Source organism: Helianthus annuus, chromosome 12 (genome assembly GCF_002127325.2).
Source record: "Helianthus annuus cultivar XRQ/B chromosome 12, HanXRQr2.0-SUNRISE, whole genome shotgun sequence".
In the NCBI taxonomy this organism is placed as follows: domain Eukaryota; kingdom Viridiplantae; phylum Streptophyta; class Magnoliopsida; order Asterales; family Asteraceae; genus Helianthus; species Helianthus annuus.
The window spans coordinates 103,740,224-103,754,428 of NC_035444.2; the positions used below are offsets into that span (position 1 = coordinate 103,740,224).

The 14,205-nt window shown below is 42.1% G+C and overlaps 1 protein-coding gene across 1 annotated transcript; it reads left to right on the forward strand.

Annotated features, from left to right (window-relative positions):
- The first annotated feature begins 500 nt into the window (after nt 1-500).
- On the forward strand, nt 501-4,042 carry LOC110895785 (probable glucan 1,3-alpha-glucosidase). Its single transcript, XM_022143138.2, has 6 exons — nt 501-2,168; nt 2,251-2,524; nt 2,611-2,746; nt 2,852-3,062; nt 3,147-3,353; nt 3,517-4,042. Exons 1-6 carry the CDS (start codon nt 579-581, stop codon nt 3,874-3,876), a joined length of 2,778 nt encoding a protein of 925 aa, XP_021998830.1. The 5' UTR covers nt 501-578; the 3' UTR covers nt 3,877-4,042.
- The last annotated feature ends 10,163 nt before the right edge of the window (nt 4,043-14,205 follow it).

Consider the following 14,205-nt stretch of genomic DNA (forward strand, 5'->3'; position numbering starts at 1 on the left):
TGTTTTCAGAATCGTTACTTTCGGTTCGACACTTTAGCACCATACCTGTATTTATTGATTTTTACCTTCAAATACCATACCGTATTGTACCGAGCATTTTCGGTGCCGGTACCTAATTTTGATGATTTTCCGGATCGGTACTTTCGGTGGCGTTACCGGTACCGAGCTCATCCATATTTCAACGTGTTAGCACCATAATAACTGAACTGAAAACAATCGAATTTCCAACGTGTGGGTCCTGTTATTATATATTAGGTTATTTAAAATTACTTTTTTAGGACGGAGTCACTATCCTTACCACGTAATTTTTATTTATTTTTTGATAATCGGTATCTGCTTACCGTTGTTGACACGCCTTTTGTAGTCATTGGTCCCCGCTGCAACGGGCGGGCGAAAAATCAACTAGTTCATTTAAATTTAAACATGATTTTGGGTTTGAATGGTCACAAATGCAAGTGAAAGGGCCTAAATTGTAAATACACAATCCCTACCAAGTCTCCTCTTCTCTGCTCTACTCCCAAAACCTATGCATTTCAATCTTCCAAAACCCCTATGATCACTCCCCCTGTCCAATCACCATGAAATCCATTGTTGTTCTACACCATCTCCTCTTCTTCTTCCTCCTCTTCTCTCATGTTTCTTCATGGAAAAAAGAAGAATTCAGAAACTGTAACCAAACCCCTTTCTGCAAAAGAGCTAGATCCAGAAAACCCCAACACTGCAACCTCATCGCCACCGATGTAACAATCAACGACGGAGATCTTGTTGCAAAACTCATAACCCCCAACAGATTTGAACAAAACCCAGATCAAAATTCAACCGATTTCCAACCAAACCCACTCATTCTTTCGTTATCCGTCTATCAAGATGGGATCTTGCGGTTCAAGATTGACGAAGATCCGGTTTATAACCCACCCAAGAAACGGTTTCAAGTTCCGGATGTTGTTGTGCCTGAGTTTGAAAGCAAGAAACTGTGGTTACAGAGGTACACTAAAGGGGTAATTGATGGTGATTCTGGTGAGTCTTTTTTTGTTTATTTGTTTGATGGGTATGAAGCTGTTGTTAGAAGTGATCCGTTTGAGGTTTTTGTTAGGGAACAGAGTAGTGGTAAGCGTGTAGTTTCGTTTAACACTCATGGGTTGTTTGATTTTGAGCAATTGAGGGTTAAGAAAGAAGGGGATGAGTGGGAAGAAAGGTTTAGAACTCACACGGACTCTCGACCTTTCGGTCCGCAGTCGATTAGTTTCGATGTGTCGTTTTACGGTGCTGATTTCGTTTATGGGATCCCTGAACATGCCACTAGTCTTGTTTTGAAACCGACGAAGGGGCCTGGGGTTGAAGAATCTGAACCTTACAGATTGTTTAATTTGGATGTGTTTGAGTATTTACACAAATCGCCATTCGGGCTTTACGGTTCGATACCCTTTATGCTTTCGCACGGGAAGTCACACGGGACTTCAGGGTTTTTCTGGCTAAACGCTGCCGAAATGCAGATTGATGTTCTTGGAACGGGTTGGGATGCTGAGTCTTCGATTGTGTTACCGTCTGATCAAAAGAGGATTGATACGTTGTGGATGAGTGAAGCTGGAATTGTTGATGCGTTCTTTTTCATCGGGCCGAAGCCGAAAGACGTTGTTAAGCAGTATGCTAGCGTGACGGGAACATCGGCAATGCCTCAGCTGTTTGCAACGGGTTATCATCAGTGTAGGTGGAATTATAGGGACGAAGAGGATGTTAAGAACGTGGATTCGAAGTTTGACGAACACGATATCCCTTATGATGTATTGTGGCTCGATATCGAGCATACGGATGGCAAAAGGTACTTCACATGGGACAGAGCTCTGTTCCCACATCCCGAAGAAATGCAAAAGGATCTGTTTTCGAGGGGTAGGCGTATGGTTACTATAGTGGATCCACATATAAAGAGAGATGATAACTATCATATACATAAGGAGGCTTCAAAGAACGGGTATTATGTGAAAGATGCAAGCGGGAAGGATTTCGATGGTTGGTGTTGGCCTGGATCCTCTTCGTATATAGATATGGTTAATCCCGAGATACGGTCGTGGTGGGCCGATAAGTTTGCGTATTCAGAGTACGTTGGTTCAACTCCATCGTTGTATATTTGGAATGACATGAATGAGCCTTCTGTATTCAACGGGCCTGAGGTATGTTATAGCTCGTTATGTTCTTTGTATAATTTTGACTCTAAATAATTATGTAAAATTAACGACTTGTACTTTTGAGCAGGTGACAATGCCTCGAGATGCATTACATTATGGTAACGTTGAGCACCGAGAGTTGCATAACGCGTATGGTTACTACTTCCATATGGCAACATCTGAAGGGCTTTTGAAACGGGAAGGAGGAAAAGATAGGCCTTTTGTCTTATCCAGAGCGTTTTTCCCGGGGACCCAAAGGTACGGGACTGTTTGGACTGGAGATAACATTGCAGAATGGGAGCACCTCCGGGTTTCCGTTCCAATGATTTTGACACTTGGCCTCACCGGAATAACCTTCTCAGGTAATCTTGTATTTCCTCATTGCTATGAATTATGAATGGATGTTTTCGTTTTCGGGATATTTTACCGGTGGCGCGCGTTGTTTTAGGTGCTGATGTTGGCGGGTTCTTTGGTAACCCCGACACAGAGTTGCTTGTTCGTTGGTATCAAGTTGCGGCTTATTTGCCCTTTTTCAGAGGCCATGCTCATCATGATACCAAAAGAAGAGAACCTTGGCTATTCGGGTATCACCACTCTGACCAAATAACTGCTCTTCTTATTCTTTGTATTCACAAAATAAAAATAAAAGTTACTGAAAATGCCGTTACCTGTTTGTTTGTTGATGATAGGGAACGTAATACCGAGTTGATGAGGGATGCCATACGCGTACGATACACATACCTTCCTTATTTTTACACACTATTTAGAGAAGCAAACGTGACAGGAGTTCCAGTTGCTCGTCCCCTTTGGATGGAATTTCCATCCGATGAAGCCACTTTCAATAACGATGAGGCTTTCATGGTCGGAACCGGCCTTCTAGTGCAAGGAGTTTACACTCAGGTTCTTCTTCTTCTTTTTTTTTTTTTTTTTATGTGGCTCGCACTCATTTCCGAGCGATGAATCTGACTGTAAAAATCTTTGCAGCGTGCAAGAGATGCAACGGTTTATCTTCCAAGTGATCATACTTGGTATGACCTTAGAAGTGGAACCGCGTATAAAGGTGGCAAGACCCAAAAGGTGGAGGTGACGGATGCGGATATACCCGTTTTTCAAAGGTCCGGAACCATAATCCCTAGAAAAGATCGGTTCCGTAGAAGCACCGTACAAATGGAGAATGATCCTTACACGCTGGTACGTGTCTACTCTACCTGTTTTAATAATGTCCTTCGAACGGTATAGCATGTTAGACATAAAACATAACTGGAATCGACCTAAGTTTAGACATATTACGTAACCAGAATTGACACGTTGGGCCTAAGTTTGGATCACTAAACTGGTGCGTGAATATGTTCAGGTGATTGCTGTAGATGGTTCGGGGTCAGCTGAAGGTGAACTTTACACAGATGATGGCAAGAGCTATGAGTTCAAGGAGGGTGCATACATCCATCGCCGATTCATATTCTCAAACGGGAAGCTTACATCTGTAAATTTAGCCCCTTCGACATCCAAGTTCGAGTCTGATTGCACCATCGAGAGGATCATATTGCTAGGTCACACGACCAAATCAAAAACTGCCCGTATCGAGCCATCCAACCAGGTTACTGATATTGAACTGGGTCCTCTACAGATTCGGTCTGGGGTACGCTCGACGGTTTTGACCATCCGCAAGCCTAACGTTCGTGTTTCGGATGATTGGACTATAAAACTTTTGTAAGCTTTGGAGGGAATGTAGTGGTGTAGTCACCGATAGGCGTCGTCAACTGCTGTAGTAACGATTAAAAATGAGGATTGTCAAAATTAAAGATCCTGTAATAGCCAAGAATTTCATTTTTGTTCTTATGATTGCCCTTGATTTATTTACTTTTTGTCATGGATATTTATTTATTTTTTATATTATGTGAAATATAAAATCAAGGTTATAAAACTGATGTTCGCAGCTGCGGATTTAATTCTCATGAATACACATGAACTGAATTTGGTATTGGACTTTGCATACACACAATGAAGTTGAGATTTTAACCAAAAAAAAAAAAAACATTAAAGAAATAAAATTCAGATTCCAATTTCACCGAATTTTGCGAACCAAAAGCACTCTAATAGTCAAGAGTGATCAAAAAACAAGAAGGATTTCGATTATGGTTAAGCATGTGAAGTGATATGAAGAAAGTGTTAATTTGGTTTAGAGTTAATTACTGTTTTTGTCCATGTGGTTTGTCAAAAATCACTATTTCAGCCTGAAGAAACACAGAACTAATTTTAGGGTTAATCAGTTTGGTTTATGTTTCTACCATAAGGGTTAACCTTCTTGTGAATTTCTGAGCTCCTTAATGATCCGTTAATCCTGCAAAACAGAACACCGTTAGCTCGTTAAGAGGGGAATATGGGGGTTTCCCTCTTAACCAGACTCCGGCGTGAGAATAAGCGACTGTTTTGAGGAGGTAAACGTATGTAAAGAGTGAGAGTAGAAAGAATGGAATCCTTAACCTGTGAACTGAGGTCTCTATTTATAGCCGAAGAGGTGTAAGAGGAGGTGGGCTGATGGGCCTTGGGCCAGAAGGCGGCAACATAGAGGGTATGCTCTTTGTCTCACTGGTATCGACCGTTAGTGGCTTCTAGAAACTCTTCGGTGCTGGCGCACCATGATTGGAGCCACATGTCACTGTTGTCGGCCTTGTTGTCCCTCTGCCATCAGCAGGTAAGTGGAGATCGTGGGGCAGGTGTCGCCGCCCACTGATTGGTGCCACGTCGGCGTCCTTATGTACTCTCTGTCTGCTGCACGTCAGACGATCGTGGAGCATGATTAAGTAGAGCCTCGAGGACGCCGATTGGCCCTTTTCTTCTGCCACATGTACCTTGTGTACCTTCTGAATTGTTGCTGCGCCATAGTTTCTGTGCGACCCTTATAGAGCACGTAACTAGCCTGCGCAGGCTTTATAGGAGTTGAAGATTCTTATTCAGAATGCTAAGTGTTGAGTTTGGTGTGCTTTCTTATTCAGACCACGCGCGAGATCAGTATATGTTGACGTAGCCCGCGCGCGGTTGACATTAAGAATCTTGCTAGATAAGGAGTATGGTCCTGCGCGCGACCTAAATGAAGGTCTGCGCGGCTTTTTGGGACCATACCCCTTCAAGTCCCCCCAGTCCAGTGCTGCACCATGCGCGAAGTGAGTGGTTGGAGCTCTGGACTTAGAAAAAAGAAGTGCTAAAAAAGATTTCTTTGTGTTGGGCATAGGCGCGCGTGTAAATGTTTGACAGTTGCTACGGCGCGACTACCATGTCTGACTTTTGGTGATTCTTTGCTTCTGACTGTAATCGCGCAGGTTCATTGGGTAAACATGAATATTGCGCGGCCTGAGTAACTTCTTCATGAAGTTTGTAGTACTTTTGAGCGGGAAAAACCTCGAATTTTGAATTCTGACAGGTTGGTAAGAAATGTCGTTGATGGCGACGTTTGAGTTGACCGCTGACACGGCCGTCATCAAGTTGTCCCTGATGGTTCGGCTTTTCGTCAGGAGGGTGAGGTCCACGCGCGCGTGGTAACTGTCACTCCGGGATTTGCGATCGACGTGGCAGTCGTTGATTGGGTACGCGCGTGGTGGAACCGGCACGTCTACTCATCGCATTAAATGCGATAAGTATAAATAATCGTGGAGATGAGAGGAGAGATCATTCTCTCTTTCACTGTTGCTATCTTCTCTCTATCTCTTCTTCAAATCTTCAAACTCAGTAGCATATCTTCAAGATCTTTATCGAATCTTCAAGTTTTTCTGCATATTCGAAAATTCTTTGAATATCCATGGCTGAAGAACATCGTGAAGAAGAAAACCCAAGTGAGGAAGGTCCTGTTCCGGTCCATAAATGGGATTTAGGGTTGTTCGAACAAATCACACGAGGATTCCGGTTTCCACCAGAATGGGATGCCCGGTACCCCGGCCAGAATCAGACGGCCGCCGATGCACCGCCGGGGTACATTACCCTTTTCGGAGACTTCTTCCTTTAGGGCAACTTCCGGTTGCCGGCGACGGAATTTATGGTCCACATACTCCAGTATTATGGGTTCCATATTTCGCAAATGAGCCCACCTGGGATGGTGAGAGTCCGACACTTCGAGTTTTTTTGTCGTTCCCATGATGTTGAGCCGACGGTGGAAAGGTTTAGAGCCTTTTATCAACTGATCAGAAACATGGGCTTCTACTCCTTTGCCATTTGGGGGTCTGCCAAGAAGATACTCCTGAACCCCCCTAAGAGTTTCCATGACTGGAAACAAAAAATTTTCTTCATCCGGGAGGAAGTCATCCCCATTGCTATGACCTTCCGTGCGCCGGACGTGATTGATATGGAGGAATTGGCGATACCTAAGAAGGATGACTGGTACGTGAAGCTCACCGCCACACCTAACCGAGTATTTGGTGAAAACGTCCTTGTTGCGGCGTGAATGAGTGATCAATGGCCTCCTGAGAGCAAGGAAGTTCCGGTTTTGAAGTTTCAAGATCGAGGTTAGCTGTTACCTTAGATTATTTTTGCTTAACTTCATAGCACTCAACTTGTTGAATTTTGAATGTAGAGGTACACCTTTATCAAGCTGCTTTCCCCACTTTTGGTGGGTCCATAGGCGTGCGCCCGCTGGAAGCAGGCGAGCAATATTGGTATGATGCAATTAGGCGTCACTTCACGTATCCTGTTGCTGGAGCTTTCGCCAATCCGCCTACCGCGACTGAAGGTGCGCATATACCTAACCCCAGGCCCTTGCGAGCTGTGACTTCCGCTGGGAAAGAGATTCTCCATCTTTCCAGCGAGGAGTCTGTAAGGTCTTCAAATGGGGAGCTAAGTTCGTGGTCTAACATCTTTGCAGGTGTGTTTCGCGACTTAGGGATTGACCCTGAAGAGAAGAAGAAAAAACCCAACAAGCGAAAGAAGGTGATTACCTTAGATGCTGAGGTGAACAGCAAGAAGGGCGGGAGTAGCCGCGCGGTTGCTGGTGCTGCTGACAAAGGTACCCTACGCTTTCGTCAAAGTAACTTGGAGGATTACGTTATTATCAGTGACTCACTTGAAGGTTTGTCGCGTATAGGCGAGAAGAAGACCGGAGCTGCTGGCTCAAGGAGTTCTAGGAGCGCGGGTTCGCGAAACCCAGATGCTGGAGCCACTCCGTCTTCTATCGCGCTCGACGTAGAGGAGGGAGAAATAGAGGAGGAGCCTGCTGCAAAGTTGGTCACCAGAAAGAGAAGTAGGGATGAGACCACAGCTGGTGTGTCTGTTGTGCCGAAGGCTGGTGGGGTTCCCTTGATTAGAAAGCAGAGCAACTTGCGCTCTCTTTATAGATTCTCTCCTGGTTAGTTTCTTGATTACCTTGCTTTCTTTGCTGTTTTTATGTCTTTTAAACACTCTGTTTTTGCAGAGGCCAAAAAGAAGACCCCTGAAAAGAAGGGTGTTGTTATTATAGATCCTCAGGAGCCGACGCAGAAGAGGCCCAAGGTTACCATCAAACCTTTCAAGACTACTGGGGTAGAGTCTGAGAAGGAGAAGAAGGTTGCTGAGAAGCCTGTGGACAAGGCTGCTGAGAAAGAGAAAGAGAAAAAGGAGAAGGAAAAAGAGAAGAAAGCTTCTGAAAAGCTTGTCGGTGATGATCCGAAGGAGACCGGGACCGCTGCTACAACTGCTCGTGATAAGGCGCAGGGTCCGGAGGTCGTTCATGTCACGGGGCTTGACCAGTCCCATCAAGAGAAAAGAAAGGAACCTGAGGTTGAGAAAACCACAAAAACTGTGCAACCTGATGCCCCCCTTCATTCCGTTAAAGTAACTTCTACTACTGGGGGATCAGGTTCTCCGATTCATAAGGAAAAAAAGTCATGCTGCAGGTGGTGCGAGCTCAGGTGGCGCCGGTGGGTACATGCCACATATAATCGGCCCAAAGGATACCCTCGGTGATATTTATTACAAAACTTATACCGAGGAGGCGTGCGGTAATGCTCCCCACCAAGCTCCCTGGGGTTTGAAACAGAAAGATACCTTTCAAGAGCTTGGCCCGTGCCGTGACTGGTTTTTGAACTCCTTCCCTCCTGGTGTGACAACCCTCACCAAAACAGGTATCCGTACAAGATAATTAATATTTAATTAATGCTTAATTACTGTGCTTGCTTGCCATTATGATTAAACTGCTACATACATGTTCCTGCATCATACTTTATTACCGTCACTCCATTTATTACACACAAAACTATAGTGACAAACTTGATGCACAAAAGCACAGTAGCTCAATAAGCGGATAACCAGTAAACATGCTGACATTACCAGCACTAGACAGATACTGTCTCTGAGGCCATTATGAGCCGAGAATCGATTACTACACTGGTAGGGAGTGTAGGGAGGTGAGGATTGTAGAACTGCGTCACTAGTTAATATTTATAGTGACCGGATGTGCCTAAAACATGCTCAAATTACAAAATTCTGCACTTTCTACAAAAATTCAGCATTTAACTTAACTAGTAAAGTGCAAAAACATGGGAAAATAATATTAGACACTTCCCAAAGTGTCGGGAATTCATTGTGTCACTAAAAATAAAATTAAAGACACTTTAAATGCTTAATTAGCACTTTAACGGATAATATCCAACCGAACAACCGGACTTTACCCGGAAGTGAGCTAGTTAGGGTCCCCGAACACCCTAACACCCGTTATAACACATAACACACTAGTAACTAATTTAATCACCTAACTAATCTAACTAGCTACTAACTACATCATTCAAATCCAACCATATAACCCCCCCCCCCCCTAACCGAACGGTTCCCCAAGGGAACACACACCACCCAATTTTGATTATTTTAATCCTACTTGTCTAGTATCTTGACAACATTTTACATATTGGGTAATATTGATGAATGGGCTATAAGAATACTTCATGGACAATCATTTCATTCATTCACCACACTTCAAAAAATTTTGTTCTCTCTTCCTCTTGCCTTGTAATCGGCTGCCATCATACCACCACCATATCACCACCATCAAAGTCTTGTTCAACCATTTTCTACATACACAAAGGTGCAAGGGATCATACAATGAAGCGTGGTGTGTTCGGAAGCTCAAGGGCCTCTCCCGTTTTCTTTTAACCACCACATTTCTTCACTTGAACTCTCCTAGCCTTGTGCTAGTGGTAAGCACTTAGATCCTTGTATTTTACTTGTTATTTAAGTGGTTAAAGATGTTTAGAGATCAACAACATAAGAAACTCTAAAAACATAAACAAGATCATGAACATAAGAACTTTACATGAAGGTCATGAGATAAAAGGTGATAATACATGATAGATCTGAATTAAATGAACAAAAATCTGCTGTAAATAACTTACGTTATGAGAGAAATCGTACTAGAAAGGATGACGATCGTATGTGTGCGTTTTAGTAACATTTAACCTTGAAACAGCATGCTGATTTGCACATTCAGCCGACTTTAACTGGCTGTAAACAAGTCATGACTTAACGAAAAATGTGTTTTCTGAAGTCTGGGTTTATGTACTATGAAATACGGTTCTAATGGCACCGGAATCATAATTTTTGGACTTCGTTTACTATTTTTAAAGCGTCGATTTGTAACAGCAGCTAAAGTTGCATTTTTACAGCAGTAAATGAGAGTCATATTTCCAGTCATAACTTGAATTCTGTGTAGAGTTGGATCATAAAATTTATACTGTAGATGGTCACTGTTGTCGCCGTGATCCTCCAACTAGAATTACGTCAGATGGACTTACAATGAATTTTAAATGAAATATTCCGTGCACTGCAGTCAGAAAAAGGTAGATCTGAATGCAGTCCGGAAAATGATTTTCTATAAAATATTGGTGATGATTTGGGTCACGATATTTTTACACAATAATTACAATGAATTACAATGAATTTGAAAGCAATCTAGCATGTTATATGTTAAAGAAAATGATACGCTAGTAAGCGTGGACGCCTCCAGTTACAGAGGAAACTTTGGCGAAATTTTTCTAAAAATATAACACTTAGAAATATTTTTGGTGACAAGTGTTTATAAATATATCTTCAACTTGTTTTCAAAACATAAATTTCGCCATGGTTTTTATTACAAAATAACCAAGTGTCGGAGGTGGATTTTTGTAAAGGAAACTTGTTAAATATATATTGAGAATATGTATTTCATAATAAAACGCTTGTGTGCTTACGTGATTATTTTGTGAACTAGAGATATATTATTTTTAGAGTAAAAATAATATTACTTGAAATATCATGAAAATACGACTCCAAAATAATACCAACGCCCTCACAAATAAATATTTAAGTTACACCGGAACTGTTTTTACAACGCGAACTCTAAAATGTAACGCGCGTATTTTCGGAAAATACTCTTAATGGTGTATCTTGACAAAGTATTATTTTGGGAAATTGTATGAAGTAAAATATAATACTTTTGGTAAAAATATGTATATTTTGGAATCAGAACATTTTGGACAAGTGATTTAAAATATATTTTCAAGTGAGACTTAAAAATATATTTTTCGGAATTATAACGTATACGGATATTTTGGTAAAATATTATTTTGGAAACTGTAGAAACAGAAATATGTTATTTTTGGGAATATATTAACATATTTTTATTCAGAACAATAACATCGAAATACGACGCCATTACTTGGCAGGATATACAGGTACATATATTATTTTAAGAATACGAGTATACAAGTATAAATTACCCCCATCCTTGGGAAGGAAATGCGCATATACAATACTTGAGAAGTATAACTCTAAAATAGTTGTCTAACTATTATTTCAAAACCTTAAAAACAATTATAACTTGGAATAATACCAGAAACGTAACCCAAAAACACAAATACTAAGACAAGGCACTACCCGTTCGTCTAATAGACAATAGACCATTGTAGGTAGTCGTGATTGCCATGGAGATTTGGGTTACGAGTACGTAGACGCAATACAGTGAGTTCATGTCCCCCTTTTCTCTTAACTGTTTTCAGTTTTTATACTTCGGGGGTGAAATACATGTTACTATGATTACGAATACTTTTTACATGGTATGGTTAGCGTAAGGAGGATTACTACTTAGATCATGTGAGTGGGTAGGCGGGAACTGGAGGCCATTAATCCTCATTGTAGGACCAAGGGTCATTAGCGGTAGATCTATCTGGGTGTAGCGAGCCCAACCCCTGAGTCCGCCGAATGAACCAGGTGGTGACTTTGAGCCCGACGAAAAATCTGCTAGGTTTGAGTCTTCCTACTGCATTTCACACATATCATTGGCTTTGCAACCCAATGGTGATCTCTTTTTCCTTATTTGCTACATACCAGGGATTTTCATACATACGGACATTTTTTTACATGGGTTTATACAAACTCACTTACACATGAACTCGCTCAACTTTATGTTGATTTTTCCAAACTACATGTATTTCAGGAAACTAACGGATCTGGCATGGTATGCACATGTTTTCAAGCTGCGTTTGAATAAAGAAGTCATCCAGGGTTTAGAAGGTGTAACCTCTTCCTGGACGGGTTACATATCTCTAAACCTAGTATTGTTTAAAGTCTTTTGCTAAGTTTTTACGAACTCATTAAATCAAGTCAAGGTTTGTATCTTGTTTTGTGATTGATGTATTAAGACGAGTATAAAATGGGATTTTTCTAAACTTTATTAATGGACGAATATCTCATGTTTTTATCATATAGCATTGTTATGATTGTTACTATGGTATTAAGAAGTCACACCAAATAACCCACGCTTCCGCAAAGCCAGGGTGTGACACCTGGTGAGGTTAATCGACAAAGGGCGCACACTCACGATGGGCTGTATCAAGCCTATGTGGTTGGAGAGGCCAATACTCGCGCCGCCAATCACCAAATTGTACGTGAGTGGCGCACAATGGTTAGGGAGCGAGCTAATTGGGAGAGGTATCGTGAACATCTTGTGAGGCAAGTGAAGGAATTTGAGAAAGCTAATGCCGCATTTGCTGAGGAGAAGTCTAAGTTTGAGACTAACAGGAAGTCAGAGGAATGGGGCCGCGAGGGCCTTAGGAACAAGCTTCGTGCTGCTGAAGATCTCCGGGCGAAGGAGCGTGCCGAGTGGAAGAAGATTTGCGAGAAAGACAACCAGCGCATGTATGCGGTTCGCGCCAAGGTTACTGAGCTCGAGGGTAAGGTTGCTGAGTTGACAGGGAAGGTCGAATATGACCAAGCTGCTAAGGAGCATGCTGAGGTTTGAACAGAGTTGACCTTTTTTGTCGTTATGCTTTTTTGTTTGTCAAATTGACTAAGTCTTACCCTTGTAGGCTGAGCTTAAGGCGCAGGTATCTAGTAAGGATAAGGACCTGGCAGCCAAGGACGTCGAGATTGCAGAGTTAAAGCGTCGCCTGCAAGAGCAGGTTGACAAAAGTGAGTCCTTGGAGATCGACCTTGAAACTGAGAAGGCCAAGGCTGCTAGTGGCCAAGCAGAAAGCTGAAGAGGCGCGAGACGTCAGTACAGCGGCCCTCAACGTAGCACAGAATAACTACTCCGAGGCTCAAAGCATCGTTGATACTCTGGTCTCTGAGGCTGAGTGGATGCGTGGCAGAGGATTAGTTCTGGTATAGTTCTCTTCTTAACTTAGGCTTTATTTTTTAAAACCAATTTCTCATTCGTTTCTTTCGCTGTAGATGGCCAACTCTATTCTGAATGCTGGAGAACTGGATGGGGCTGTTGCTGCTCTCATAGATGCCTCCCGCGCGGTTGGTCACCGTGGAGGTTATCTACAGTGTGCGCAGCATGTTGAAGAGGTGTTTGGGCAAGAGTTTGATACTAGTTATTGCTCAGTGACCGATCCGATGAAGCTGATGTTGAGTTGGCCTGCACTGAAAAAGCTTATGATCATCTATCACTACCTGTGATGGATTTGGTTGCAGAGGCACTGAAGCATGATGATTGGTGCCAACGGCTAAAAAGCCATTCTCGACCCAATAGAAACTGTTGAATTATCTGATGAAGAGGAACCAGCGGGCAATGATGGTGATGGCGATGGCAATGGTGATGGCGATGGTGATAAGCATGACGACGATGATGATGGTGATGGCTATGAGTAAATAGCGTTGACAGGCCTTATGCCTTGTAATTTTAATTTTTAGATGTCTAGTGTAACCTCTTGCGCGGTCGCGCTTGTTTTGCTTCAAACTGATGTTTTGTTATTTTATTATGTAATCTTTGCGCTGCTGCGCTTTATGAATATGACGTTTATGTTTGCTTTCCATTTGTCAAGTTACAATTATTGCACTGTTGTTAGAAATTTTAGTTAAGTTAGCGCGAATAAATGTAAGTGTGGCTCTTGTGTGAGTGTAACTGCCCGGTCTCGCGCTATGTTCGCGGAGGACCTTGGAAGCATAACTCAACAGCTCGTAATTTACTGAAGTGTTTTCGTGCTAATCAAAAGTTTTAACATGCGCCGATCACTGCTCTACGATCTCCACTTAGCTGCTGATGACAGACTAGACAACACGGATAATCGTCAAGACACGTGGATCCATTCTGATATACGCTTTGTGTATAAATAGATAGTTACATGTAAAGCATGAGCCTCGAATATTTAGATAGAGTCATAGCTTATACGAACATTCATCGAGATAAAAAAAAAACATTGATAGTTTGTTAAAAGATATAGTTGTACCTCTGGTTGCGAGAAATCCACACCAAACAATCGTAGAAGGAGGAAATTATCTAGAAATCCATTGATAAAACCATCTGATTTGTTAACAAATCCACACTGTTTAATCAATATGAACCCTAATTTCATATTTGGAAATTGAACTTAGAATCAAGATCCGAAGAAGAAGAAAAACTACAGAGAAGAAGAGTCTAACCTTGATCTTGAATGTTTGATCCATTGTCTTCGCACAGATTAATCGTCAAAGTGCAAGGATTGCCTTAGATTTAGGGTTTGTGATATGCAATAAGATTGAAAAGGAAGGATTGCCTTGATCTGTTCATGCTAGTTAAGTCACAAGGTGACACGGGTAACATTTTTAGCAGCAATTCACTACTTGGAGA

What these genes read in the sequence shown, in the direction of transcription:
- LOC110895785 (XM_022143138.2), top strand. Translation starts at nt 579, where the DNA reads ATGAAATCCATTGTTGTTCTACACCATCTCCTCTTCTTCTTCCTCCTC. An exon ending in CTGTATTCAACGGGCCTGAG is followed by an intron (nt 2,169 to 2,250) that starts GTATGTTATAGC and finishes ACTTTTGAGCAG; the next exon opens with GTGACAATGCCTCGAGATGC. An exon ending in CACCGGAATAACCTTCTCAG is followed by an intron (nt 2,525 to 2,610) that starts GTAATCTTGTAT and finishes GCGTTGTTTTAG; the next exon opens with GTGCTGATGTTGGCGGGTTC.